At 42.3% G+C, this 26,804-nt stretch overlaps 2 protein-coding genes across 2 annotated transcripts in view; one reads left to right on the top strand and one right to left on the bottom strand.

The window, feature by feature from the left end:
* Positions 1–20,365, top strand: part of sim2 (SIM bHLH transcription factor 2) — a 75,884-nt gene extending 55,519 nt beyond the window's left edge. The window contains exons 6-11 of the mRNA XM_078408789.1: positions 552–751; positions 2,991–3,097; positions 3,910–4,057; positions 11,100–11,265; positions 15,815–16,223; positions 19,644–20,365. Of these exons, the coding sequence (XP_078264915.1) occupies positions 552–751; positions 2,991–3,097; positions 3,910–4,057; positions 11,100–11,265; positions 15,815–16,223; positions 19,644–20,365 (1,752 nt within the window). The remainder of the gene's footprint in view (positions 1–551; positions 752–2,990; positions 3,098–3,909; positions 4,058–11,099; positions 11,266–15,814; positions 16,224–19,643) is intronic.
* hlcs (holocarboxylase synthetase (biotin-(proprionyl-CoA-carboxylase (ATP-hydrolysing)) ligase)) overlaps positions 1–26,804 on the bottom strand; it is a 197,445-nt gene that overhangs the window by 65,100 nt on the left and 105,541 nt on the right. The window lies entirely within an intron of this gene.

The following is a 26,804-nucleotide window of genomic DNA, read 5'->3' as shown; positions in this document are numbered from 1 at the left end:
TGCACTGCGGAGGCATAGGAATGGGTGCCGTGCCTTCCTTTGTCAAATTCAAAGAATTTTTTTGTTGGGCATTATATAGAGTGGCATGGTGGCGCAACGGTAGAGTTACTGCCTTGCAGTGCTAGAGACCAGGGTTCAATCCTGATTACGGGTGCTGTCTGTAAGGAGCTTGTACATTCTCCCTGTGATTGTATGGGATATTTTCTGGGAGCTCCGGTTTCCTCCCACACTCCAAAGAGTTTATAGGTTCGCAGGTTAATTGGCTTCAGTAAAGATTGTAAATTGTCCCTATTGTGTAGGATCGTGCTAATGTACGGGGATTGCTGGTTGGCTTGTACTCAATGGGCCGAATGGTCTGTTTCTGTGCTGCATCACTAAACTAAACCAAACTAAACTAAACTAATCTAATATTAACAAAAGTTTACTGTTTAGTGCTATTTAGCAGTGTTCCCAATTTGAGACTTTTAAAAGAAATGCATCAGTTTTTAAATTAGATCCATATAGATAATCTCATCATGCATAGTTCAACATCAAATCTCCCTTCTCTGTAGGTCATACACTGCAGTGGATATTTGAAAATCCGCCAGTATGTATTTGACCTGTCTCTCTATGATGGATGTTACCAGATTGTGGGACTGGTGGCAGTGGGTCACTCGTTACCACCAAGCGCTATTACTGAAATCAAACTTCATAGCAACATGTTCATGTTCAGAGCCAGCCTGGATCTCAAACTCATATTCCTGGACTCAAGGTAAGAGTTTCAAACTGATAAAGGCAAGTGGGCGTTAAAAAGATCTCAATTCTTCATTGTTTAACGTTCTAAGGGTGATATGTTAGCATGCCAATGACACTTAACTGTGTCATCATCTCATTCCTTTCACTTACAAGGCTGCATTTTGCGAGGAGATATCAAGGATCAGTCATCACCAGGTTACTCAGTTGTTGGGGTCTGACTCATGGATTACGAATTATCGGATGTTCCCGTACCTTCAGTATATAAGATTTAATATAAGGGGATATCCAAGTTGAATAGAAGGGTTATAAAACACTTCCAAGCATCATAACCGGGTAATTTTCTTGATCAACCCATTTGTTGCTGGGAGCCTGAGGTGTGGTAGGCTCTGGTTGGACTATTGAATCCGAAGAAGGGTCTCGCCCCGAAACGTCACCCCCTCCCCATCCATGTTCTCCAGGGATGCTGCCTGACACGCTGACTTACTCCAGCACTTTGTGTTCTTTTACTGAATGATACTTTTTTACCCAGCTTCAGAGCATAGTGAAAGTTGACACTTACATAAAACTCTCACGATGAACTGCAGGATGGGCTGGAAATTCACTCAGATTTTTTTTTTTTTAAAGGCACCATGTGGTTTGCCACTGCCAAACCCAATCTGCACACATTTCGGGGTGATTTAGCACTTGCTAAGAAATTCATCTCCTCATTATTTTGCAGATGTATTGTTTACCCAAGACTTTATTTCTGGAGTAAAACTCACCCAGTGATCTGCAAAAGCAACAATTATTATTTACACACTACCAACACCAACTAAACTATGAACTACCAACTGTTTTGGTTGCATTAGGGACGTTGAGCTTTTTTTGCATTAATATTGCTTCTTTTTTTAATTGATTGTACATTTTTTGTTTATTATGTTATCTCTGAGTACCATGTTTACAGATCTGTTATGCTGCTGCAAGTAAGAATTTCATTGTTCTATTTTCGGTACGTATGCCAATTAAACATAGAGTCATAAAGTCTTACAGCATGGAAACAGACCCTTCAGTCCAACTTGCCCACACCGGCCAACATGTCCCATCTACATGAGTCCCACCTGCCTGCGTTTGGTCCATATCCCTCTAAACCTGTCCTATCAATGTAACTGTCTAAACCCTCTTGACTCTTCAAAACCCCAGCTTTAACTAATCCCATTAAAAGAGGCTTTTCCTGCTAATAAGAATGCCTTTATCACAACTCAATGTGTGTATACCAACAAGTAGCGTACCTGCAGCATTTTGAGTATTTCTCATCCAATGCAGCATTGAAACGAAGGTCTGCATCAATTTGTCAGAAATGCCATCAGCTTAGTCCAGTGTCTGTTTTTTCCATAAATCACTTTATTTATACACCTCCCCAAAATTATAGCATCAATATTTGTCTTACTACATGTTCTAGCAACCCTCTATGCAAATAGATCCTAACTTCTCTTTCATTCTATTAATGATGATCTTAAATTTAAATCTTTCAGTTACCCACACTGACCGATGGAAACCATTTTTCACTATTTACCTTGTGACCATCTGCACTGATCAATGCAACCCAACAAAGCAATTCTGGAGTCCCTCGCCATGATCTCAGCCACTCTTCCCCAATGGGCTTGACAATGTTTCTTACAACTTCTCCATGGTTAAGACCACCTTCAGAACAGCTGGAAGATAGACACATGGGCATTCCCTATTTCTCCATCCCTCCCCCACCCTAGTAGTCATACTAGTTTCACTGTCGTTCTGTCAGGTTTTATTGTCTGTATAACTCATTATCACCTACCCTACAGCCATAAGTGGACCATTGTAGGCTCCACCTGTCCTTGATCATTGTTGCTTTTCTCATATCTTTCATTCATTTGTCCTATGTACCTTCTATATCTCGTATCCCTTTTCCCCGACTCTCAGTTTGAAGAAGGGTCTCGACCCGAAACTTCAACTATTCCTTTTCTCCAGAGATGCTGCCTGACCCGCTGAGTGACTCCAGCTTTTTGTGCCTATCTACGATTAGCACCATCTGCAGTACCTTCCTACACATTCAGAACAGCTGGAGCTGAATACAATATTCTAACTACTGCAAACCAATACTTTGCATTTGCTAATATTACCTTTCTTCCCTTTACTGTACTTTCCTATGTATGAAGGCCAGGGTCCCGTGTCCATAGCTTTATCTGAACTACATTGTCGTTTGCGCTGTTTAAATGAGCTTATTGTTTTTTACATTGCAGAGTTGCAGAATTAACTGGATTCGAACCCCAGGACCTGATAGAGAAGACTTTGTACCATCACGTGCATGGATGTGACGTTTTCCATTTAAGATATGCCCATCATCTCTGTAAGTAATAAGCCTCACTCTTGAAATAATACTCATTCCAGAACAATTTATGCGAATCAATTATTATGCAGTGATAAAAGTCAAAGCTTCCCATTATGTTTCCAGGTTTATGGCATGTAGGTAAATACTTTCAAGTGATCATTCTGGGTCAGGTACAACCAGCTGCCTAAACTCGTGTAAGTGTTCAGTGCTCCCTACCACCTTGAGAAGGGTGAACACCTTGCCAAGTGCTGGAAATTGGATTTGGTGTTGATGGGGATCCAGTGCATGGACTTGGTGGTCCAAAAGGTCCATTTCATGCTGTGTGATCCAATGGCTCCACATAGAGAGAGATCACTATGATCACATCTCCAAAAATGCTAAGGGCAGCTCTCACCCAGGGCGGCTCAGTGGCACAGTGGTAGAGCTGCTGCCTCACAACGCCAGAGAACCAAGTTCGATTCTATCTGTGGGTGCTGTTCGTGTGGTGTTTGCATGTTCTCCCTGTGACCACATGGAATTTTTCCAGGTGCTCCAGTTTCCTCCCACATTCCAGGTTAATTTGCTTCTGTAAACTGATGCTGGTGTGTAGGATACGAAAGTGGGTAGCATAGAACCAGTGTACGGATGGTCGGCATGGACTCAATGGGCCGAAGGGCCTGTTTCCATGCTATATCACCAAAATAGTCTGAAATCATCTTCCCCGGTTACATTTTTAAAGTGCCAGAAATTCTCAGTGAAATTTGCAATGTTTTTTTTAATAGTCATCTGATATGATAAATCCTGTGATTAAAAAGGAAATACATTTTTTCTTTTTTGATTTATTCTGTAAGTGCTGGTCAAAGGACAAGTCACGACAAAGTACTACCGCCTGTTGTCCAAACATGGAGGCTGGGTGTGGGTTCAGAGCTACGCCACCATTGTGCACAACAGCCGCTCCTCCAGACCCCACTGCATTGTGAGCGTCAATTATGTTCTCACGTAAGTAAACATGTACAGTGTGCTCATGGCCACAGAACCTCTAACAACGTTTGAAAGAATTAACATCCAAGGATGTGTCAGGAATGCAAGCAAACCTAGAAGTGTAAAAGGCTAATTGGCCCATCAAACGTGTTCTATTGGATGGTTATTCTGCTAATGATATCTCAACAACATCCCCTGTTAAGGGAAAGGATGGAGTTGGAGGCAAATTGGGGAAAGATGGAAGCAAACAAATATTAAAGAAGAGGGCAACTAAAGCCAACTTGGAGAAGGAGATCGTAGCAATGATCGTTAGCAAGGCATTTTAAGGAATTTAGGCGTGACAGTGATAGAAACATAGAAACATAGGTGCAGGAGTAGGCCATTTGGCCCTTCGAGCCAGCATCGCCATTCAATATGATCATGGCTGATCATCCAAAATCAGTATCCCTTGATTCCATTAGCCCTAGGAGCAATAATCTAACATATGGTATAAGCATATTAATGGGAAACAAAATGAGAGTAGTTTATGTGGACAGGTCAACGTTCAGGTCAACTGCTCCCCTGTCGTTTTAATAGTCTATTGGAAAAAAAGTATCATTTTTGAAACAGAAATTTGAATTCCTCCAATATGCCCAGCCCATGACACTTCCAATAGGACAACAACTGTCCCCTGAAACTTGCAGTCTTTCCTCCTCACTGCTAAAAATTGAAAAATACAATGAACAAAATGGAAGCTAATGTCAGAAAGGTGATTTAATATTGTCCTCAGATAGAAAGTAATCAAAATAGCATTTTATGTATTTAACAAACTAGTCACTAGTCACTAGGAGAAACAAAGATTTGCAAATGTTGGTTAATACACAAAAGGACACAAAGTGCGGGGTCTCGACCCGAAAGGTCACCTATCCATGTTCTCCAGAGGTGCTGCCTGACCCGCTGAGTTACTCCAGCACTCTGTGTAACGTCACCTATCCATGTTCTCCAGAGGTGCTGCCTGACCCGTTGAGTTACTCCAGCACTTTGTGTCCTTTGATCATTGAAGCTAGTTTCCTCAAAATGAAATTGATGAAACACTGAGGTTTGTGTCTTTCTATTTTGAGAGGCAGGTTTCTCATAAGTGGTAATTTTTCATAAGTTGTTGATGATGAAATGCAGGATAAGTGATTGAATTGAACAATGTAATGCATTGGAACACTGCCATTTCATAGTCAAGGATCCTGGCTTGACTCACACTGATTGGCAGTGACTCCCAAGTGCAGCAAATTCGAGTGGAGGCTCAAAGCTGAATCAGCAATCCCAGCCCTAAGTTACATTTGTACCACACGGGAAATGGAGGTATTACGGTGATAAATTTCTGATATAAACGATAGAAAGCAATGGAATTACAATCTCTGGAAAGGCCAATAAAAAATTCTGGGACCATATGGAATAAAAATGGAACAGAGATATTTTAGCAAACATGGAAAGAATCACTGAGCTGATGTGGCAACTGCAACAGTCACGAGTTCATAGTGGCTACCAGAGCGTTGCACAGTAGTGCACAGTGAGTGTGACTGTTGCACACTCTGAAGCAAAGGGCACAAGTGTACCTTACCCTCCCGGACCGATGTGACACTCCATGTGCAGTTCTTATGTGTCTTTTAGTTTTAGTTTAGAGATACGGCGCGGAAACAGGCCCTTCGGCCCATCGAGTCCGTGCTGACCAGCGATCCCCACACATTAACACAAGCTTACACACACTAGGGACAGTTGACACTTATGCCAAGTAAACAAACCCAAGCCAATTAACCTACAAACCTGTACGTCTTTGCAGTGTGGGAGGAAACCGAAGATCTCGGAGAAAACCCAGGCAGTCATGGGGAGAACGTGCAAACTCTGTTCCGACAGCACCCGTAGTCAGGATTGAACCCGGGTCTCCGGCACTGCAAGCGCTGCACTACAGTGCAGCCAAGTATACAGTAATGGAGCTGTGGTTCTGTGCTAGCCTGCACTCCCATTTAATGGCTTCCCAGCCCATAGAATGGGCTCATGCCACAATGACTGGCCCGTTTAGTCATCATAAACCCATAGGAAGGTTCATGCAGCTGTCAGGAGTTACAGATGGGAATATATTTCTAACGTTCAACTTTTATGAATGCACAACAGGAAAAAAAAATCAATTCAAAAACTTAATCATGAATAGCAATATTGTTGCATTTAAGCTGGGCAGCAGGGATATAAGTAAGATTCATGCATCAGACAGAAGCTTACAAAGTAAACCTTATCCAGCAGTGAAAGTGTTCAGTGATGTAAAATACCAGTGGATCTCCTGTGGCATTTCCCAGTTAAGTCAGAGGATATTCTGTGTTATAACAAAAGGAACTTTATGCACAATGTACTACTTTGCTGCTGCTGTGATCCTGAGTTAACATGGTCTGTCCCTTTAATACTTTGTGTTAAACTGGAGAGCTAAGATCAATTAGAGTTTAACCGATGTGGATGAAGGAGAGGTGCAGATTGTCAGGACACGGTTTCAACCCAGTGACCATGAAATGAGAGGCCTTCGCTTTCAGCAGGCTGTTAACATCAAGCAGCAAGGTGTCGGAAGTGCTACTAATGTCACCAAAACTGAGATTTGCATTTAGATAATCCCTTGCATTACCTCAGGATATCCCAAAACACTTTATAAACAATGAAGCACTTATTGTTCACCGTTGTAATGCTTTTTTGTACAGTTCACTTTATCTTTCTAATCTGTCTCGGCATGGATAGGACACTTGTGTAGGAAGGAACTGCAGATGCTAGTTTACACCGAAGATAGACACAAAATGCTGGAGTAACTCGGCGGGACAGGAAGCATCTCTGGGTAGAAGGAATGGGTGATGTTTCGGGTCAAGACCTTTCTTCAGACTGAGAGTCGAGGGAGAGGAAGACACAGAGATATGGAAGGGTAAGGTGTGAAAACACCTTGATCATCGTCCCCTCTGATCACTCGTTTTCACACTTTACCCTTCCATATCTCTGTGTCTTCCTCTCCCCTGACCCTCAGTCTGAAGAAGGTCTCGACCCGCAACGTCACCTATTCATTCTATCCAGAGAAGCTGCCTGTCCCGCTGAGTTACTCCAGCATTTTGTGTCTAAATTTGGATAGGACACTTATCTATCAGCCAGCGTGTTGCTGCATGATATTCACTTTTTGTGTTTGTTATATTTTCATATCTTCTTTCTCCCAATCTGGCTTCAACATTTTCCATCATTCCTTCACCTGTATGTATCGACCATTGCTGAATATCATATGCTATTTTAATCAATGCTTTCAAGAAAGAATATTAAAGAAGGTAGTATTCTCTGGAACAATGCATCAATAAGTGGTGGAAGATTAAAATGAGACCTGGACTGATACATTTAAAAGTGATCTGATAAAGTCATTCATAATATACATTATTCGGCAATAAATGGGGACAAATTGTTTCCTTTAATTGGCAAGCCATTAACATGAAGGCACAGAAATAATGAATGGGCAGGAAGATTGGAAAGTAAAATCTTTTAGACCAAGGAAGCAAGATATATAGTTCTCTGCGTCAAACAATTTTTGAAGCAGATACAATAACGTTTCCTCTTTTATTTGTCTGTTTGTTTTGTCTATCCATATTTACACTGAACTTTTTAAATTTATGATGGGATTTACAGGGTACTATGTCCCGAAACGTCACCCAGTCCTCATCTCCTGAGATGCTACCTGTCCCGCTGAGTTACTCCAGATTTTGGTGTCTATCTTTGGTTTAAACTAGTATCTGCAGTTCCTTCCTACACATTTCGTCTACTATGTTTACATGTCTGTTGTGCTGCTGCAAGTAAGAATTTCATTGTTGTGCTTTGGGACACATAACAATAAAACACTTTATAATGATGGTGAATGTCCATCACCTCCAGTTTAAATTCCATTTGGAATATTTTGGAGGACCAAGAACCAAGAACCAAGAATCATTTATTCAACTATACCTCAGTATGTCTGTCACTTCCTTCCGCATTTCTATCAGTGGCGCCCGGCAAATTATAACTAACACCAAATTTTTAGCCCTCTGAGATTTACTTCATATATGTTCCCGATCCTTCCTTCTCCTTATTTAATTTGCATCCGCTCCATTGTCAGAAATTTTATGAAAGGATGCAAAGAATTATACATTTATTGCACTTTTCATGAGTTTTCCATGCTTTATGACTCAATGACTCTATGACTTCAGGATAACCCAAAATACTTTAAAGTTATGACTTGTATCTGAAACCCAGTCAACCACTGTGCAAGGGTAATCTCTGTCGGGGATAAAGAAAAGTATTCTTTTTACAGGCTGGATGGTAATCTTGGGACTTGCAATGGACAAATCTTTACAGGAATTATAGAGGGGCATTGATATCAAGTTGACCATGGTGAATTATTATAGATACAGTAACTACCTATCTTTAGAAATGGAGAAATCAAGGAAGGGAAGGAGAAAGTCTTATGTGGGACCTTGTAAACAGCAATTGGAGTAAACATCAAGAGTTAAGAGTGTTTAATTGCCATATTTCCCTAGAAGTGGAACAATAACATTCTCGAAATAGACAAAAAATGCTGAAGTAACTCAACGTGTTAGGCAGCATCTCTGGAGAAAATGGGTAGATGACGTTTCAGATTGGGACCCTTCTTCAGATAATGAAATTCTTACTTGCTGCAGCTTTACAGGGACATTAGCACAACTGCACAACAAATTATACAATAAAGAATTATTATCACTGACATTACATTAACATCGGAACAGAAGAAAGAATATACCACATCTCTGTCAAAAAGCCAGGCACATCCAAGATCCATTTGATTCTCCTTGGAAGATATAAGTGGAGTTACAGGAGAAATTGATCAATGCAAAATAATTACAATCAGTTAAAGGAGTTGATGACAGGTAGGGACTCAATGGGGTTCTATTGATGATAGGGCTGAAAGGCTTTCTAGTGCAGACGAATGATGAAAATGAGATGGTCAGGGCGAAACAGAAGAGTGTCAAATTTATACACAAAATGTTGGTGTAACTCCGCGGGTCAGGCAGCATCTCCGGAGAAAAAGGATGGGTGACGTTTCGGGTCAGAGCTCTTCTTCAGACTCGGTTCCAACCCGAGATGTCACCCACCTTTTTTCTCCAGGGATGCTGCCTGACCCGTTGAGTTACCCCAGTGCTTTGCGCCTATCTTCGGTATAAACCAGCATCTGCAATTCCTTCCTTAGAAAGGTCCTGGTAGAGATGACAAGACAGTCAGCATGAGGAAGAAGACAGGAGCAGAGCAGTTCAATGAGATAAGAACAGATTCAGGCAGCCCTGCGTCTGGATGTTGGGAAGCAGCTGCACTGTGTGGGAGGCTGAGTATAGAAGTATGTCTCCAACTCATAATTACAATCTTAAAATTGGTGCCTTGTGTCCAGTGGTTCAGTGATACAGTGCAGAAACAGGCCCCTCAGCCCACCGAGTCCGCACCGACCGGCGACACCCACACACTAACATTATCCTACACACACGAGGGACGATTTACAATTCGCCTCCAAGCCTGTACATCTTTGGAGCGTGGGAGGAGAAAACTCACGGAGTCATGGGGAGAACGTGCATACTCCGTACAGACAAACACCCATAGTCAGGATCGCATCCGTGTCTCTTGGCGCTGTAAGGCTGCAACTCTACCGCTACGCCACCATGCTGCCCCAAATACTAGAAGTACACTAGAAGTATTGTGATACTAGAAGGGCAGTAACTGTCAGCGAGCTGCCATTTAGTCTCACATATCCCACTATTCACATTTCCTTATATATATCAAGTTTCTGGTTCATTCCAGCCTACAATTTATGCACTACTTTCTTTAATGCCTCTTGCAGGGTCATCCTCCAGCTGAAAGAGTTTATTATTTAAAAAACCTCCAGGGGAAAACGGTACTAATCAACTCAATCTTTCCTGATAGCTCAATACTTTAAACATCGTCATAAATTTTTGGTGCACGTTCTCCAGTATTTCAATATCACGTTAAGACTAGAATGATGCACTGTATTCCCAATTTGATTTAAGCAAGATAAATTTACCATCACCTCCCTGTTTCAGTGTAATTCCTCTGGAAACGGCCTCCATTCCTTTGTGATTTATGTATCTGTATTCCCAAAGCCCCGTGCTCTCTCACCCACCTTTAGTTTCTTGCCTTCCAAGGATAACGGTCCCGTTATTTCTCTTGGAAAAGTCTCAGCCATTCAATCAATTCACGTCGGTACAGTAGAACGCAAGACTGGGTTGCTCAGTCTTTTGTTAGTTACACCGCTAAAGGTTATTGTTGGAATATTAAAATACTTTCGACTTTACTTCAAATTTACTCTTTGCAATTTAGTTTTTGTGGTTAGCTGTTATTCCCGATTACTGTAAATTAAATTGCTTTTCAACGAAACTGCAAGATTCAAAACAATGCAACCTCGTCATGTCAACCAGGCCGCGAATAACGGGGAGAATAGATGGATATTAAATTACCTTTTGACCAAATAAGTCCACAAATGTGCATGGTTGGCTGATTATCAATGCAAAATGATTGCACAGTCCACAAGGCATAAATGGCCAGGATGAAAATTACAAGCCACTTCCTCAGCAGCCAACTCCTGCCACTTGTCAGTGCTTAATACATTTTCAGCTTAATTTTTTTTTTTAATATAAGAAACCAGGCTTTGTCAGGGGCTGTTGAATTCAACGGCAAACTCCAGGCACATTCCAGATGGATGACAGGCAGCCCTGGCCAAAAGGAAATGACCAGGACAAGATCGTCAACTGGTGCCTGACACAGAGCCAGATTGGAATATTGAACGGATATAAAGCCGGCATCAGTTAATTACTGTAAATACGACTGTTTGTACACTTGCAAATTTAATTTCCTCCGTGAGCTATTTTCAGAGGGCTGGTTAATAAATTCGCATTAATCCCCCCTGTCAGTCTCCCATCGTGGCCGATCTTAACCCATTTCAAACAATCTCGCGTTGAACTCACGTCATCTCACATTGCAATGTCGTTTGAATCTTGTGTTGCAGGGACGTTGAATGCAAGGAACTGCAATTATCACTGGATCAAACCACCGCCATCAAGTCCTCCTTTCCCTATAAGATGCTGCTGTCTACCTCACATGAAAGCCAAAAGCAACTCAGACCCAAAATCTCCAAACTGAAGTCAAAGCTAAAGACCTCTCCTTATCCACAGGTACACACTATGGAATAACATCCTCACTTGATCATCTCCAATGCCCTTGTCTAGGCAGCACAGTGTGCGTGGACTGGAGCTAAGGTTTGCTCCCTATGTCGCTAACAAATGTAAAGCAGAGGACAGCTGCTCATTTCTCTACACAGGAAGCATTGAGTTAACTTCCTACCACCTTGCCTCAATGGAATGCTATATAGATGGTGCAAGGCGAAGAAAGGAATGAAAATAAAGCAGATAAGCCATTTGTTGGCTCCTCTACGTAGAAAGATAGAAAATAGGTGCAGGAGTAGGCCATTCAGCCCTTTGAGCCAGCACTGACATTCAATATGATCATGGCTGATCATCCAACTCAGTATCTCGTACCTGCCTTCTCTCCATACCCCCTGATCCCTTTAGCCACAAGGGCCACATCTAACTCCCTCTTAAATATAGCCAATGAACTGGCCTCAACTACCTTCTGTGGCAGAGAATTCCGCAGATTCACCATTCTCTGTGTGAAAAAAAACGTTCTCATCTCGGTCCTAAAAGACTTCCCCCTTATCCTTAAACTGTGACCCCTTGTTCTGGACTTCCCCAACATCGGGAACAATCTTCCTGCATCTAGCCTGTGCAACCCCTTAAGAATTTTGTAAGTTTCTATAAGATCCCCCCTCAATCTTCTAAATTCCAGCGTAATAATTTACTTTATTGTCACATGTACCGAGGTACAGTGAAAAGCTTTTTGTTGCATGCTAACCAGTCACTAGTTTAGTTTAATTTAATTTAATTTAGAGATACAGCGCGGAAGCAGGCCCTTCGGCCCACCGAGTCCCCGCCGACCAGCGATCCCTGCACATTAACACTACCCTCCACACACTAGGGACTATTTACAATTTTACCAAGCCAATTAACCTACAAACCTACACGGCGTTGGAGTGTGGGAGGAAACCAGAGAAAACCCACACAAGTTACGGGAAGAATGTACAAATTCCATACAGACAAGCATGCGTAGTCGGGATCGAACCCGGGTCTCTGGTGCTGTAAGGCAGCAACTCTACCACTGCGTCACCGTGCCGCATAGCTAAGGCAATAGTAAAGGGTCCTCGGACTATCTTTAGTCAGACTTTACTGGACTTTATCTTGCACTAAACATTATTCACATTATTCTCTTTATCATGTATCTGTGCACTGTGGACGGGCTCGATTGTAATCATGTATTGCTTTTCTGCTGACTGGTTAACACACAACAAAAGCTTTTCACTGTACAGGTACTCCCCAGGTTACGATGGTTCGACTTGCGATAGTCTGAGTTTAACGATGGTGCAAACGGTAGCGACCCGTCGTGAGCCGCTGCTCACGTCCGGCCACGTGATCACACATTTTCAATGCATTTCGACTTACAATACTTTGGGTTTCCAATGGGTTTCTCGGAATGGAACCCCACCGGAGACTGAAGAGTACCTGTACCCAGGGCCATTTTTACAGCATTATGGGCCCCCGGGCAAAGCAGTGTACTGGGGCCCCTACCGTTACTCTCCCCCACCCCCCTTTCCCTACCAGCCCCCCCTGTCGTGCCGGCGAAGAGTACTTACCGAAAAGCACTTAGCGATGGACTTAGGGTGCTACATTGTTGCGAAAAGCACTTACAGATCGCTGTGAGAAGCACTTAGTGACCGAAAATGTAGCGAAAAAAGCACTTATTGAACCTACATTTTTTTTTAAGTAGTATTTATTTATTGCAAGTCACTTAACATACACAGATCAGCATGGGGCCCCTATGCTCGTGGGCCCCCGGGCAAGTGCCCATCAGGCCCATGCGTTAAGACGGCCCTGCCTGTACCACGGTACACGTGACAATAAACTAAACTAAACTAAGGAAGTGTATAGATGACATCCAGGATGACTCACATGATTTTTGTTCAATCTTTACGGGGAAGCACTTGACCTCACTCAGACCCATAGTAAAGGGCAGGAGCTAGAGCAGTATAAAATATGAAGCTCGAACCAGCTTCAAACTAGTGCAGCAAAGGGACTGGTTTACCTCAGCACCGTGCGAAGTCCTGCCTTCCAATGTCGTTAAGCATTCACATCAGAAAATACTGAATTCTTTATTATAGCTTCAAACGTTTACATGAAGCTGGAGATGGAAATGACATCTGCCAGCTTTTGACAGTGTGTTTATTTTTAAACTCTCATTGCTTTTCAGCACAGTAATAATTTCTGGGATTTATATAAGGGAACCACTGTATATTCATCCCTTAATACAAGACTGTTTGCAGTTCACAGCCATAGTTTGGACTGCCACTTAGTGTAATTTAAAACAATTTAATGGTTTGAGAAGCAAGTTTTAAGAAGTTGACCTTGCTTTTTTTTTAATCACTGTTCCAAGACTGATGACTTTAAAATTTCAAATGTTTACCATTGGTTTTTAAAGTATCCCATTCCGACTTACATTTACCATCTCCAACAAAACGTGTTCTGCTCTGCCTCATCCCAGTGCCCAGAATCTTCATGAAGAAGGGACCCGACCTGCAACGTCATGTACCTATGTTCTCCAGAGATGCTGCCTGACCTGCTGGGTTACTCCAGCACTTTATGTCCTTTTTATTATCCTCTTGGTATTGGTTTATATTGTCAATGTGTATTGAGATACAGTGAAAAACTTTGTTTTGCGTGTTATCCGGTCTAATTATACCATACATGAATGCAATCACACCATACATGTAGTCATGGAGACATAAAGTCATAGAGTCATACAGTGTGGAAACAGGACCTTCGGCCTAACCTGCCCACACTGACCAAAATGTCCCATGTATATTAGTCCCACCTGCCTGTGTTTAGCCCATACCCATCTAAACCTGTCCTATCCATGTACCTGTCTAAATGTATCTTAAACATTGTTTCTTAAACTGCCTCAATTGCCTCCTCTGGCAGCTCGTTCCATACACCCAACACCCTTTGTATGAAAAAGGTACTCCTCAGGTTCCCATTACATCTTTCCCCCCTTACCTTAAACTTATGTCCTCTGGTTCTCGATTCCTCTCCTCTGGGCACGAAACTTTGCGAATCTCCCTGAAATATTCCTCTCATGATTTTGCACACCTCTATAAGTGTAAAAGGTCAAAGAAAACAAAGTGCAGGATATAACGTTCCAGCTACAGTCAAACTTGGATGAGTTGGTAGGCTTTTCCTCCAAGATTACATTCAAGTCAAAACTCTTTCTCTTCCAAGGGACTTAGATAGTATTGTTCATTTGATTAATATGCAATATACACCTAAGTAGGTCTTGCTTTCTCCCCAGTATAGGAGACCACTAACAGAACTATTCATTTCACCATGGTACCTGAACCAAGAATCAAACCTGGGACCTCCCTAGAATTTAAAAAAAATGAAATAATAGTGATCAGGAGTGCACTGCCTGCCTGAAGGAGCAGTGCCATAGAGTCATAGAGTCATACAGCATGGAAACAGGCCCTTCAGCCCAACCTGCCCACACCAACGAACATGCCCCATCTACACTAGTCCCAACTGCCTGCATTTGGCCCATATCTAAACCTGTCCTATCCATGTACCTGCCTAAATGTTTCTTAAACGTTGCGAAAATATCTGCCTCAACTACCTCCTTTCCTTAGAAAATATAATCAATGTCAATGCCAATGCAACAAAAGATTTTCACTGTACCCGTGATGAGTTGAGCCAAAGGGCCTCGGTACACGTGACAATAAACTAAACACAATGTCACACAAAAAGAAATTGAGCATGTATGAAACAAATCAAAGATTTGTAAATGATTTTGAAATAGTTTGAGAAAGATTCATCACCCTGTTAGAGGAAAGATGTGTTAAGCTGGAAAGGGTGCAAAGAAGATTGACGAGGATGTTGCCAGGACCCAAGAGCCTGTGCTATAAGGAGAGGTTGAGCAGGCTAGGACTTTATTCCTTAGAGCGCAGGAGGGTGAGGGATGATCTTTTCGAGGTGTATAAGATCATGATGGGAGTAGATAGCGTAAATGCACCGATTCTTTCGCCCAGAGTAGGGGAGTCAAGAACCAGAGGACATAGGTTTAAGGTGAGAGTTGAAAGATTTAATAAAAACCTGAGAGGCAATTTTTTACACAAAGGTGGTGGGTTTATGGAACAAGTTGCCAGCGGAGGTAGTTGAGCCAGGTACAATCGCAACATTTAAAAGACATTTGGACTGGTACATGGATAGGAAAGGTTCAGAAGGATATGTATGTCTTGTGTTTTTTGTTTTTTTGCTCTGTGACTGCTGGCAAATTAATTTCGTTCGGTAAAACGAATGACAATAAAGCTATTCTGTATTCTATTCTGTATTATTCTGTATTCTGAACCAAACACAGGCAGGTGGGACGTGTAGATGGGGCATCTTGGTTGTCTGAGTTGACCTTTCATGTCAAAGGTACAGTGAAATGCTTTTGGCGTGGGCAAGTTGGGCCGAAGGGCCTGTTTCCATGTTGTATGACTCCAGTTGCACAATGAAATCAAGTGTTTTCTTGGAACGTACTCCCTCTGTTACATGTGACAGTCTCGTTTTTTCCCCGTATTTTCAGCAATATAATTCATTCCAAGTTGAGAAAGCCAACTGTGACCGCGCCGATAGCTGGGGCGGCAGTCCCTCACTCAACGTTGAATCGGCCCAGGAAGATGCCTCCCACACGGAGGACAGTGAACTCCTTTACGCCTCTTCCTATGGCCCCCCTTTCCCCTACAACTATGGAAACTTTCCACTGGACCCACAGGCGCTTGGCAGCAAAAAGCAGATGGCGCCCAGCAAGACCGATCAGAGTCAAGGGTCGTCGTGTGAAACAGCGAGATTCTACGTCGGTGCGTTTCAAGCAACGAACGACCACTGCTGGCATTTGACGGGCTCAACGTCAGCTCAGAATACGACTGCCTCAAAATGTCCGCAGGACCACCATGTCAGTGACTCCCAGTATTGCTCGGCACAGAATTATCAGTGTAAGTTGTGATGTTATCCACATTGTTGTACCCTCGACTCGCTTAATTCCCTCGAAAGTCCATACGATTAAAAGATAGTCTTGATATCATTTATACTTAGTTATGATATAAAATAAAAATCCCATGTTTATGATGTGGTGACATAAATTGTTATGAACCAAGCATGATCAATTTGTAGGCATTTGCATAATAGTAAAAGAAAATCAACTTTTATGTTCACGGCATAGTACGTTATCTCATGTTTTTGAGCATTCTAGGTTAATTAAGGACCTCTGAAAAATTGCATGTGGCATTCAACGTGCAGAAAGAAATATTCCTGATAGCTTGAAAAATATTGCCCTTTCAACCAATAGCACTAAAAATGGATCATAGATATAATTCTCTGTTTGTGCCATCATAATTTGTTATCAAGAAGGTTCTCTCTGTGATGTGAGCAAATGCTGCAACTATTTAATGCCAATTATGTTAACACAAACAGAGAATTATATCTACGACCTACATCTCTATCTATCTCACAAAATGCTGGAGTAACTCAGCAGGTCAGGCAGCATCTCAGGAGAGGAATGGGTGACGTTTCGGGTCGAGACCCTTCTTCAGAATGATGTCAGGGGGCGGGACAAAGGAAGGATATAGGTGGAGACAGGAAGATAGAGGGAGAACTGGGAAGGGGGAGGGGAAGAGAGGGACAGGGGAACTATCTAAAGTTGGAGAAGTCAATGTTCATACCGCTGGGCTGCAAGCTGCCCAAGCGAAATATGAGGTGCTGTTCCTCCAATTTCTAATTAACCAACCTGATCTCCCGGTGGCTGAGCACTTTAACTTCCCCTCCCACTCCCAGTCTAACCTTTCTGTCATGGGCCTCCTCCAGTGCCCACCGGAAATTGGAGGAATAGCACCTCATATTTCGCTTGGGCAGCTTGCAGCCCAACGGTATGAACATTGACCTCCAACTTTAGATAGTTCCTCTGTTCCTCTCTTCCCCACCCCTTCCCAGTTCTCCCTCTATCTTCCTGTCTCCACCTATATCCTTCCTTTGCCCTGCCCCCCTGACATCAGTCTGAAGAAGGGTCTTGACCCGAAACATCACCCATCCCTTCTCTCCGGAGATGCTGCCTGACCTGCTGAGTTACTCCAGCATTTTGTGAAATAAATACCTTCAATTTGTACCAGCATCTGCAGTTATTTTCTTACATTCTCTATCTATCTCTGTAGGTCTATTTATCTATGATCCATTTTTAGAGCTATTGGTTGAAAGGGAAATATTTTCCAGCTATCAGGAATATTTCCTTCAGTACTTTTAATGCCACATGCAATTTTTCAGAGATCCTCAATTTGACCTCTTCCCCAAAATGCTCAAAAACATGAAATAATCTACTAGGCCGCAAACATTTTTTTAAAAAAGATTTTATTTTACTATTATGAAAATACCTTCAAATTGATCATGTTTGATTCGTGATCATTTATGTCACCACATTATGTAAGATTGATTTTATATCATTGCTAAATGTGGATAATGTCAAGACTATCTTTTAATTGTTGCATTTCTACTCAATTCACCAAGCTACTCAAAAGAGTTTTCCACCACTGAGGTATCATCAGAACAACTCAGTTTAGGCAGGTAGGAGTCAAGAACCCTGGCCGATGAGTGAAATTGAGGTCGTGGTAAGGAAAAAGAAGGAGGCATTGGTCAGGTTTAGGCAACCGGGATCAGATGTATCCCTGGAGGAGTACAGGAGATTGAGGAACATACTTATCAGGATATCAGGTGGGCAAATATGGGCACAAAATAAGATTAAGGATAATCCAAAGAGATTTTATAAATATATTAGGGGAAAAGGAGTACCTCGAGAGAGAAAATTGATCCTCAGAAACCAAAGTAGTTATCTATGTGTGGAGCCACTGGAGATAGGCAAAATCCTCAATGAATATTTCTCCTCTTTTTGCCACTGAGAAAGACATGAAGACTGGGTAACATGGAAAATTTAATTGTTCCTCAACACAATCCGTATTATAGTCGAGAAGGCGTTGAATACCGTAAGATGTACGAAGGTATATAAATCTCCCCACTGGACAATTTTGGACACTGGACAAGGAATTGCAGGAGCTCTCGCTGAGATACAGTATATGAACCATTGATAGACATGGGTGAGATGCTGGAAGACTGGAGGGCAGCTAATGTTGTGCCTCTGTTTAAGAAGGACTGCAAAGAAAAACCTGGAAACTTTCGACCAGTAAGTCTAACAATTGTGATAAAAAAAGTTACCGGAGAGGATTTTGACGGATCAGGTATACATGCTTTAGGAAAAACAGGGGTTGACTAGGATAGTTAGAGTCATTTTATGTGTGGGCGATCATGCCTAATGAATTAGATTAAGTTTTTTGAAGAAGTAACCAAGAAGATTGATGAGTTGAGCCAAAGGGCCTGTTTCCGTACTGCATGACTCTGACTCGAATTTAATTGCTGGATTCATGTGCTGATTTACACAGTGATTCCAGTCACATACTTCCAAAATGCCTGAGACAGCATAAGAAACTGATCCTATTTTAACATTAAGTAGGCTTTGGGTGCTATTTTAAAATAAAATATATCAATTATTATATTTGGGGCAGCACAGTGGTGCAGCGGAAGAGTTGCTGCCTTACAGTGCTTCCATCGCCAGAGACCCGGGTTCGATCCCGACTATGGGTGCTGCCTGCACAGAGTTTGTACGTTCTCCCCGTGACCTGCGTGAGTTTTCTCCGAGATCTACGGTTTTCCCCTACACTCCAAAGACGTACAAGTTTGTAGATTAATTGGCTTGGGTTTGTGTATCTGGTATAAGTGTAAATTGTCCCTGGTGTGTGTAGGCTTGTGTTCATGTGTGGGGATCACTGGTCAATGCGGTCGACTGTAGGGCCTGTTTCCACTCTGTATGAGAGGAGTTTTGAATGTATTATTTTGCAAGCACTTTAAGTGGATAGTGAAAGTCACTGGATTTTAACAAAACTAATTTAAGGGTGGCACAGCATTAGAAATGCTGTCTTACAGCACCAAAGACCTGGGTTTGATCCTGACTATGGGTGCTGTGTGCATGGAGTTTGTACTCCTGTGACCTGAATGGGTTTTCTCCGAGTGCTCCGGTTTCCTCCCACACTCCAAAGACTTGCAGATTTTTACAAATTGGCTTAGTTAAAAATTGTAAATAGTCCCAAGTGTGTGTGTGTGTGTAGGAAAGTGTTAGTGTATGGGGGAGGGTTGGTTGGCACGGACTCGGTGGGCCGAAGGGCCTGTTTCCGCACTGTATCTCTGAACTAAAAACTAAACTAAACTAAATTGGGATAATCAAAAACACCAGTTGGCAAATTGGAGTTTATTTGGTAGCTGTTGTGCTCCCTGTTTATCCTGTCCAACCCTGTCTTAATGCCTTCTCTTTCTCTCAGGTGTATTGCCCAACAGTAGACATTGTGAAGCGGTCAACTATGCCACCTTTCCAAGTTGTGCGACATCAAGACCAAATAATAAGTACAAGGAGAAACTTTACAGCAACCCTGTGAAACAAACCAAAATCGAATCACTGCAGTCCCCACAGCACATTATCAAAGAGGAGTGTAAAGTACTGTTCAGACACAATTCTCAGGAGAAATTATGCAATGACGTAAAGTGTTTTTCACCCTCTTTAAGCAATTCATTGTTAGCTAAGTCAGACTGTGATGTTGCCAAGCCAATGGCAAGGATAAGCCAACAGCTTTTACCGACCCCAACAGTGTATGAACAAGCCAGGAGGATTTGTGTGAAAGAGGTGCCGTATGATCATTTCAACCACCAGAAACCCAACCTGGGTGACATTAACTGTGCAAGAGACAATAGAAAGGTCAATGAGGGGCGACCACAGCAGCAAGAGTCGTTAGGTATGGGGACATCAGGGCAAACCCAGCTTGAATCCTTAAGCTATGGACAATTCTTTGCTAAGCACACCTTTCAAAGGTCACCCTGTGCACTCACAGGCTACATCATGGAAAATCGAGGGTACGTTGCTGATGGCAAGAATTCTCCTGGCTACCAGAACCCAAGTCCTGCTTTGAACTCTTCACCAGACATGCACCAGGAGCCTGTCCTTCCACATTACATAGGGACATCTGTCATAATAACAAATGGGAGGTGACAAGGAATCTATGTGATGTGTGGAAGGTGAATTTGTTACAAAGTAACTAGACAACAACTACCGTTACATCTGCTGCAGGTACAACAGCGAGTCCAGGTTTGCAGTGGTACTGGCAAACCATATTCCAAAGCTTCATTGTTGCCTCAATGCTAATGTGTTTCTTTGTCTCTGAGATTTAACCCCTAAATTAATGCATTGTACGAAGACAAACACACAAAACATTATCACTTGTGCAATATTTCAAATGTGGACAAATGGGACAGTTCAGAGTTTTGCATTCTTTCTTGCATTATTGAAGATAAGCTTTCCCCCACTAATAGATATTATCTTATTGACATATATTAAAAAAACACTAACAATGCCAAACAGAAAATGTCTGCATCGTAAGGTTTTATTACAGATTCTGAAGGAATAATACTATGTATTAAATGATTGCAATTATCAAAAACAAGGTCATTTATTGCTCTGCAGTTTATACATTGTTAGTGCTTCAGGCATTGTCACAGTTGGGAACGTTTAAAGAACATATCACTGCTTCTGCAAACCTAAGGGAAAACCATGAAGCCTTTGCCAAGATAACTGTTTGAACAATGAATCAGTCATAAATGAATCAGATTCAGTCATATATGTTTCCATAGCACTTGCAGAAAATGTGTTTGATCAGTATATAAGTACAAAATGCTGGAGTACCTCAGCAGGTCAGGCAGCATCTCAGGAGAGAAGGAATGGGTGACGTTTCGGGTCAAGACCCTTCTTCAGTCTGAAGAAGGATCTCGACCCGAAATGTCACCCATTCCTTCTCTCCTGAGATGCTGCCTGACCTGCTGAGTTACTCCAGTATTTTATGAATAAATACCTTCGATTTGTACCAGCATCTGCAGTTATTTTCTTACACTACATAGTATATAAGTACAGATCATTCCCTTACTAACCGCTTACCAGAACAATTCCCCACTTATGTTTCCAATTGACCAAATCTGAAAAACTGATTAGCCATGTGCTGCCTCTTTAGAGTGCAGATGTGCTTGTCACAATTCTTCCTCAAAATTCAACGATGAGAGTTGCTTCACCCTATAAATCGAACAATAAAAAGCCCTCAAAATTGTCAAGAGAATTCCACCAATTAAATGTCTGTGACAGCAAAAGAAGGTATGTTCTTGCACGATTAAAAAATATATAACGAGTTGTTCCTTGTGAGAGAGACGAGGTTTAAATAAAAGCTTGCATTTCAGAATGGCCCAAGTGCTTGAAAGCCAATGAAATGCTATTGTAATGGGTCACCAACCACTATTACATGAGTGTGGTCAGTCCTATAGTGCAACAAACATGGCAATCAACATGCACACAGCAAGATGCCACAAAATGCAACGTGGAAATGGCTACATAGTCAGTTCTGGTAACATTTATCAAAGGGTGAATATTTGCCAGGCAATGGGCCTAACTTCTCTGATCCTCTTCTTAATATTGCCAAACAATCTTCTAGGACCAATTTAGAGATCAGGTGGAATCTCAGTCTAGCATCTCTCCTGCAAGACAGCACCTCTGATGACGTGGAGCTCTCTCGATGCTGTCCCGGAGTGTTAGTCTGGATTTTTGTATGAAAGCTCTGGAGAGATATTTGAACCCATATCCTTTTGACACAGAGGTGAGAATAATGCCCATAGAGTCACAGCTGACTCTTAATTAAATGCAGTTGTCAACCTTCAGCCTAACTAATGTCAACGCACACGGGCTGTTCAGCTCAGGAATTTAGCTAATGATTTTACAACATTTTTTATCCAGTACATAAATATTAAATACATGTTCCTGATTGTGGAGCAGAAATACCAAAGGAATTATGTGGAGGTGTTCATTCTTGAGAATTAGATTATTATTTTCCACATCTGGATTTGATCTGGATTTTCTTCTCACTGGCAATGGTCATTCATTTGACTGTTTAATTTTTTTGTGGACTTTCGCAACCCAGCCCAATCATTCCCACACCACATTGTCCTCTTCGGGAAGGCTGCAAGTCGCAAAGAGGGAAAGCAACTGCAACTTCTTAATTAATCAGATTGAAGGCAGCACGGTAGAATTGCTGCATTATAGCATCAGAGACCCAGGTTTGATCCTGACTACGGGTGTTGTCTGTATGGAGTTTGTACGTTCTCCCCATGACCTAGACAATAGACAATAGGTGCAGGAGGAGGTCATTCGGCCCTTCGAGCCAGCACCGCCATTCAATGTGATCATGGCTGATCACTCTCAATCTCATGGCTGATCATTCTCGACCTGTGTGGGTTTTCCTTGGGAGCTCCAGTTTTCTCCCACACTTCTAATACATACAGGTCTGTCGTCTAATTGGCTTGGTAAAATTGTAAATTGTCCCTAGTGTATGCTGTTTCCATGTTGTATCTCTATACTAAACTGTGAAAGAACAGTAAAGTCTTAACAATAAAGAATCATTAATTCAATCTCAAGTCGGATGCAGAAAATGAAAGAGTGGGAAAGAAAGCTTGGATTAAGAAAAACACTAGGGAAATTTAAAATGTTTTTGAAAGAGAGTGCACTTCAACTAATACAGAGGTTTGTCCAGCTTTGGTGACAAGTGCCGACTGCTTCATTATCTGAGCAATTGCAACTGAACACTAGAAGGCTTACTGGTACCGGAAGCCTTCTTGACCAGTAGGGTGATCACGATGGCTTTCGGTACATTGGCCTTCATCAGTCAGGGTGTTGACTCTATTCGTTGGGATGGTGCGTTACAATTGTACAAGACATTGATGATGTCATATTTGTGTTCAGTATTGTGTTCAATTTTGGTCACCTTGCTCTAGAAAGGCCCATGGGATCTATCGTTTGCTAACCATTTTAACACTTCTTCCCATTCCCTGTCTGTCCTGCACCTCCTCCATTACCAGAGGAAAGCCACACATGCAAATTGAAGGAACAGCACCTCATATGACCACTTGGGTAGCTTATAATCATCAGATGAATATTGGATTCTCCAATTTTAGGTAGCTAATCAAATCCTTCCCCCCTCCCGCCCCCCCCCCCCCCCCCATCCTTCAACACCCCCACCCCCCTGTGATTTCCCCCCTCTCTTCCCTGGAATTGAAACTATTTCTCCCCTCCCCCTCCACCTACATCCCTTTCTGGCTTCTCAATTCACCCCTCTTCTATCCTCATCTCATACCTTACAACCAGCAATGGCAGGTCCTTGCTTGTGTACCTTACTTTCTAGAGATGCAGCGCGAAACAGGCCTTTCAGTCTAATGAGTCCACGCCAACCAGCGATGACCATGTATACTAACACAATCCTACACACTAGGGCCAATTTTACAATTATTTACCAAAGCCAATTAACCTACAAACCGATTTGTTTTTGGATGAGAGGAAACCGGGGCACCCGGAGGAAACCCACGCGGTCACAAGGCGAACGTACAAACACAAGGAGAAGATACAGACAGCACCCTTAGTCAGGATCAAACCCGGGTCTCTGGTGCTATAAAGGCAGCAACTCTACCGCTGTGCACTGTGCAGCTCTATAGAAACAATGGGATTGTAGATTTCCATCTGCAATGGAATGTTCCCATTGGTTTCAGTTTTAGCTGTGCTCCTTGTTTCCCCCCCCTCAATAGTTGCATTTGTGTCAATGGCCATCACTCATTACACAGCTTTGGAATATCACTCTCCCTCTAGAGTTGATGTAAGACTGGAGGGCAGGTGAGTAAATGCATCTTGACACCTTTCATCACTTGGCTGATGGCTAGACTTTTGGGCCAGTACCGGACTAAATGGAATTTATCTTTATTGTGAATATGGCAGACCAGCAAAAGTATCCCATGAAGCCCCAGTGGCCTGATGGATGAGGCACTGGCCTCCCAAGCCAGGGATTGCGGGTTCAAGTCCCAACTGGGGTGAAGTCAAGTTTTCATCGATCAATAAAATACCATTGCACCATTGAGTTTCACATTGTTGGGTGAATGATGGTGTTGTACTTTTGGGGAACAACTTGACGAGAAGCACAGCTAGTTCAGAAACCCATCTTCAACATTACATCTTGGATAGACACAAAATAGCTGGAATAACTCAGCGGGTCAGGCAGCATTTCTGGAGAAAATAGGTCACGTTTTGGGCCGAGACCCTTCTTTTTGTGCCTATCTTCAGTGGAAACCAGCATCTGCTGTTCCTTCTAACGCATCAAGGATATTGTCTGGTTTCATGGCTTCTACTCATCCTGTATACGTTTCCATTTCCTGCTATCAGGAAATAGCTACAAACTGACGATTGTTCTGCTGGGCTCAGCAGAGGCCAAGATAGCTGTAAATATGTCACCTTGTCCTTTGCATTCATGTGTTGGCTCTGCCATCATTGAAGATTGGGATAGATCTGATGTTTTCCATTCTGATTCAGTATTCAATTGTACCTCAACATCCAAAATGGAATATGACAAGGCATGATTAGTAAGTTTACAGATGACACCAAAATATGTGGTAAAATAGGAGGTAAAATAGGTGGTATTGCAGAGAATGAAGATGGTTGACAACAATTACAGCTAGATCTTCATCAGCTGGGCAAATGGGCCAAGGAACGACTTATGGAGTTTAATTCAAATAAGTGTGAGGTGTTAGGTTTTGGGAAATCAAACCAGGTTAAATGGGTGGGTGGGGGTAGGTGATTGGTGGTTGAGTTTAGGGATGGTGACTTCCATCAAGTCACCAAAGGTATGAAAGTGGCTTTTGGGAAGTTCAGCAGTCGACATGAAGATAAGGCCAACCAGAGAACATTGAAGGCTGCACCACAATCCATACTGGATCTTCAGAACAAAAACAGAAAATGCTGCAAAGTACTCAGCAACTAAAGCTGATAAAGGAAATAAAGGTGGAGTTTGGATGTTCTCCCCGTGACCACATGGGTTTTCTCCGAGATCTTTGGGTTCCTCCCACACGCCTTGGAAGTACAGGGCTGTAGGTTAATTGGCTTGGTATAAGCGTCAAAACTATCCCTAGTGTGTGTAGGATAATGTTAATGTGCAGGGATCGCTGGTCGGTGCGGACTCGGTGGGCCGAAGTGCCTGGTTCCATGCTGTATCTTTAATCTAAACTAAACTAAACTAAACTAAACTACACCAAACTAGGAGAGAGAAGCCGTTTAAAGTTTAAAACTGTTTAAAGTTTCAGGTCAAGGGCCCTTGCACAGCTCAAAAAGCGAGAATTCAGCTGTGTTTTAAATTGCAGAGAGCAGAGGGAACATCTGTGAGGAGGTATAGACCAAAATAGACAAAGTAATAATAACCTCTGAAACCCCTAATTAAAAACAGCGCAGGAAAAAAAAAGAGATAAGTTGAAACCACGAAGTGACACGATATCTGTAGAGAGGTGAGGGGAGCCTATGTTTATTCTTATTATGAGGAGGGGTGGGAGGAGACATCGATGAGAGCCCTGTCAACAATGGCAGACAGGAGTCGCAGTAACGGAGAAAGGAAGACCTGTTGTGGGCCCTGGAGTGTCAAGTCTCATCTTCAACCCTGATATAATAGTGGTGGAGAAACAGAGAGAATGGAATGGAATGCCACATACCATGATCATTTAATGACCAGACTCCATAGGGATTAAAACGTTGTGGATGCTAAAAGTCCATTACAAAAACAGATATCAGAATCAGTATCAGAAATACTCTCATCAGTGGAGAGAGGGAATCAGTTTTGATGTTTCAGTTCAAGGACCCATAATCAGAACTGGAAAAGTGAGGAAACAAGAGTGCTTTAAGTAGCAGGGAAGCATTGGCAGCACTATGGCACAGCGGTAGAACCAGAGACCCGGTTCAATCCTGACCTTGGGTGCTGTTTATGTGGAGTTTGCACATTCTCTCTGTGACCCCGTGGGTTTCCACCAGGTGCTCTGGTTTCCTCCCACATACCGAAGACATGCGGGTTTGTATGCCTTGGTAATTGGCCTCTGTAAATTGTCCCTAGTGTGTAATAGGATTACTAGTGTGAACAGGTAGGTGATTAGTTTAGTTTAGTTTATTGTTACATGTACCGAGGCACAGTGAAAAGCTTTTGTTGTGTGTTAACCAGTCAACGTAAAGAAAAGTGGACACAGTGGCCCATACTGTATTTGTGAACTAAATTAAATTAAACTCAAAGGTAGACACAAAATGCTGGAGTAATTCAGCGGGTCAGGCAGCATCTCTGGAGAGAAGGAAGGGGTGACGTTTCGGGTCGAGACCCTTCTTCAGACTAAACTCAACTCAACTCAACTAAACTATAGGGTGACAAGAACAGGGAATGATTGTGATAAGGTGCAGACCAATGTTGTCAAGATAACCATTACTTGCAAAAAAAGAAATTGAAACAGAAAGGAATAGCAACATCCAGCAGTGGGTGGAAGCAAAAAGGGGCTTATTATCCCACTAATGGATATTACTGCACATAATCCACATTATACTACATCCA

The sequence above is a fragment of the Rhinoraja longicauda genome, chromosome 12 (assembly GCF_053455715.1).
Source record: "Rhinoraja longicauda isolate Sanriku21f chromosome 12, sRhiLon1.1, whole genome shotgun sequence".
Taxonomy (NCBI): Eukaryota; Metazoa; Chordata; class Chondrichthyes; order Rajiformes; family Arhynchobatidae; genus Rhinoraja; species Rhinoraja longicauda.
This window is presented reverse-complemented; position numbering and strand designations above follow the sequence as displayed.